Genomic DNA, 3,217 nt, shown 5'->3' with positions numbered 1-3,217 from the left:
GCCGCGCTGCAGCCCGGAGCTCGCCGGGGCCCACCGCAGCCCGGCTCCGACCCCGCGAGCCGCCGGCCCGGGAGACGCTGGGAGAGGGCCATGGGGGCGCCCGGCGGCGAGTGAGGCGCCCGGCCGGGGCCCCGCGGGCCATGTACGGCGACGTGTTCAACGCCACGGCCGGCCCCGAGGCGGCGGGAGGCGGCGCGCCGGCGCTGGCGGCCACGGTCAAGGCGGAGGGCGCGCTGCCGCTGGAGCTGGCCACGGCGCGGGGCGTGCGGGACGGCGCGGCCGCGAAGCCCGACCTGCCCACCTACCTGCTGCTCTTCTTCCTGCTGCTGCTGTCCGTGGCGCTCGTCGTGCTCTTCATCGGCTGCCAGCTGCGCCACTCGGCCTTCGCCGCGCTGCCCCACGACCGCTCGCTGCGCGACGCCCGCGCGCCCTGGAGGTCGCGGCCGGTGTAGCGGCGCGGGGAGCCGGCGGCAGGCGCAGTCCCGGGTCCGCGCGGGGGAGCCGCCCGCAGCGCCGCGCCCGACCCGGCCGCTCTCCGACCTGCCGCGGCGCCCCCGGGACGCGGGGTCCTCCGGGACGCGGGAGCCCTCCGGGACGCGGGAGCCCTCCGGGACGCGGGGCCCTCCGCGACGCGGGGTCCTCCAGGACGCGGGAGCCCTCCGGGACGCGGGAGCCCTCCGGGACGCGGGGTCCTCCGGGACGCGGGAGCCCTCCGGGACGCGGGGTCCTCCGGGACGCGGGGTCCTCCAGGACGCGGGAGCCCTCCGGGACGCGGGGTCCTCCGGGACGCGGGAGCCCTCCGGGACGCGGGAGCCCTCCGGGACGCGGGGTCCTCCGGGACGCGGGGTCCTCCAGGACGCGGGAGCCCTCCCCGCCGCCGCCGACTGCCTCGCTCCGCGCAAGGACGCGCCGGCCCCGCGCGCTCTTCCCGCCGCCGCTACCGCCCCTCCCTCGCTCCGGCGCCGAGGACAGCCCCGCACCCCGCAAGAACCCCAGCGTGGACTCAGCCGGACTTGCAAATGAGGCCTTTGGGGGGCTGCGTCCCCCGGGGGGTGGGGGGCGAGGGGATGCCGAGTTTCGGTCGGTCCCGCCGGGGTCCAAGAGCTCAGTGTCCTCAGCGGGCAGGGGCGGGGGGGCAGCGGGTCTAGGGGCGCAGGGCCGCACCGGCAGCACCCGGCGGCCTGGGTCCGCGTCCTGCATCTCCAGAGACAGCGTTTCTACAATAAAACCTCACTGAATTAGACCCAGTGTCGAGGACGCTCTGGTCATTGGTTGTGGCACTTTGCAAAGGGGGCTGAGGGCGGGGCGAGCAGGTGACACTCAAGTGCGATCTGCCTCCTACCTCGCCATGACCCGGGTCAGTTTTAATGATCCTTCCTCCTCTCCAGCTTTTCCCCAGCCTCACTTAGTTGTTCTAGGAAGCGTTTTCAGAGCCAGTCTCAAAAGGATCTGCCCCTTCATCAGCTTAAAAAAAAAAAAAACCTGGAAAGCCTCCACGGAGACCTTCCTACCCCGCAGTTCTTCCAGCTGGCTTTGTCCTTTGCCCTCAGAGACTCTAGGGCCTGAACCAAGAGCCCAGTCTCCACCAGAGCCCTCCGGTGATGGAAGGGCCTGAGAGTCCAGCGATGGGATCAGCTGCTCAGCACTTCTTCCCAAAGTCGGCAGAGGCCAGCTCTGGAGAGCACTGGGGGAAGCAGTGAGTGAATAAAGCCAGCTACAAGGGGATGATGATAGAGAACCTGAGAGGGAATAAATAGAAAGATTTGTGATAACCTTGACCATTTTCAAAGTTAACCTCATTCTAGGAGTCTACTTTGTGGGGATTTAAAATAGTTTCAGGAGCTCCGTGACTCAGTGGGGCACTAGAGCTTAGAGAATGTTTGACTAAAAAAAGGTTTGCCAGATTATCTCCGTCAGTAGTGCAAAACCATTGGTGGGGTCAGTCAGGTTTTGAGAATCCGAAGAATGCTAGGATGTTGCATCAGGCAAAATGCAGACAGGCACACAGTCCTGCAAATCTGTTGTAAGGGATGCCTAAGGACCCAAGCTGAGCTGGGGGGAAAGATGTGCTAGGGCTGGCTGGTATCCGAGGCCAGGGCTCCCCCCCACTGTTTGGCCTCTGCCACTGAGCGCCCAACAGCCCCTCCTGGCTCCTATGCCAGGAAGCAAGACAGATGAACGGGAGGTAAGGTCCCACCCTGGGCTTGATCAACCAGGTCTTGGAAAGCTAATGCCAGTAGTGTTAATTCTGTGCTAATGGTGCTAATTCTACGAAGACCTCGCACAACATTTTAATAGGATCTTTGGAAGTGCAGTCAAATCTTTCCAGCTTATAGTAATGGTAGCCCAGCTAATCTGCAGAAGAGATTAAATGGAATATGTGTAAGGAAATATGAGGACCCCGGCTGGTGTAAAGACACAGCACGCTGCTGATAAGGGAGACCCTGTTTTGGCCTTGATCTGGGGGCTGTGAGGAGTAAGAGACTCTAAGGACGCAGAGTACTCCTTCCTTGTCCACATCTCTCAGTGGGTGGATCTGAGGGCAGTATGCAAAGTAGAGCACAAGCTCCGGAGTCTGACTGGCCTTAAATCTCAGAGCCACTACTCACTGGCTCTGGAAGTCTAGGCATGTTATTTATCTATTTCAGCCTGTTTCCTCATCTGGGAAGTGGGTGCTCCGTCACCCATCTCTACGGGGTTGAACGTGGAATGCGGTAATTAATGTAACAGGCCAGCTACCTAGCACCCAGTTGTTAGCTCATACCCTCCCTGAGCCTTAGGCTGGGGGAAGCGGTGCTGAAAGGTGAAGCTGACCCTAAAACAGAAATGTGCTGTCACTAGGGCTCACTGGTCTACTGTGTCCACAAACCAAAAGCTGGTCCCTGCAGGGGCAAATATGACTGGCTTAGAGGTCACCCGAAGTTCCCGAGCCAGAATCCACTAAAGCCAGAGCGATCTGGGGGGCTCTTGGGATCCCTTGATACAATACTGGCCCTAGGCCTCAAGAGGTAGACACTGAAAAGTGCTAAGGTGGAGAAAGTGTGGAGAGCACCTGTGTGTCTGCAGGCTTGAGGTGGCTTTAGCCACCTAAGCCAAAGGCCTGGCCACTTCAAATACACAGATCTTTTTGAAATAAACTCTTAGGCCTATGCAGAGATGGAATCTAGGAACCAGGCCGGGTCCCTGAGCAGAACTAGACTGGGGCTCTCTGCTTTTG

At 61.8% G+C, this 3,217-nt stretch overlaps 1 protein-coding gene across 1 annotated transcript; it reads left to right on the top strand.

Moving 5' to 3' along the window:
- Window positions 1-1,243, top strand: SMIM32 (small integral membrane protein 32). Its single transcript, XM_049091932.1, has one exon. It carries the CDS (start codon window positions 141-143, stop codon window positions 450-452), a length of 312 nt encoding a protein of 103 aa, XP_048947889.1. The 5' UTR covers window positions 1-140; the 3' UTR covers window positions 453-1,243.
- Window positions 1,244-3,217: the final 1,974 nt, after the last annotated feature.

The sequence above is a fragment of the Canis lupus genome, chromosome 11 (assembly GCF_003254725.2).
Source record: "Canis lupus dingo isolate Sandy chromosome 11, ASM325472v2, whole genome shotgun sequence".
In the NCBI taxonomy this organism is placed as follows: domain Eukaryota; kingdom Metazoa; phylum Chordata; class Mammalia; order Carnivora; family Canidae; genus Canis; species Canis lupus.
This window is presented reverse-complemented; position numbering and strand designations above follow the sequence as displayed.

Excerpts from the sequence above, each read along its gene's own strand:
- SMIM32 (XM_049091932.1), top strand. The coding sequence starts at position 141 with ATGTACGGCGACGTGTTCAACGCCACGGCCGGCCCCGAGGCGGCGGGA.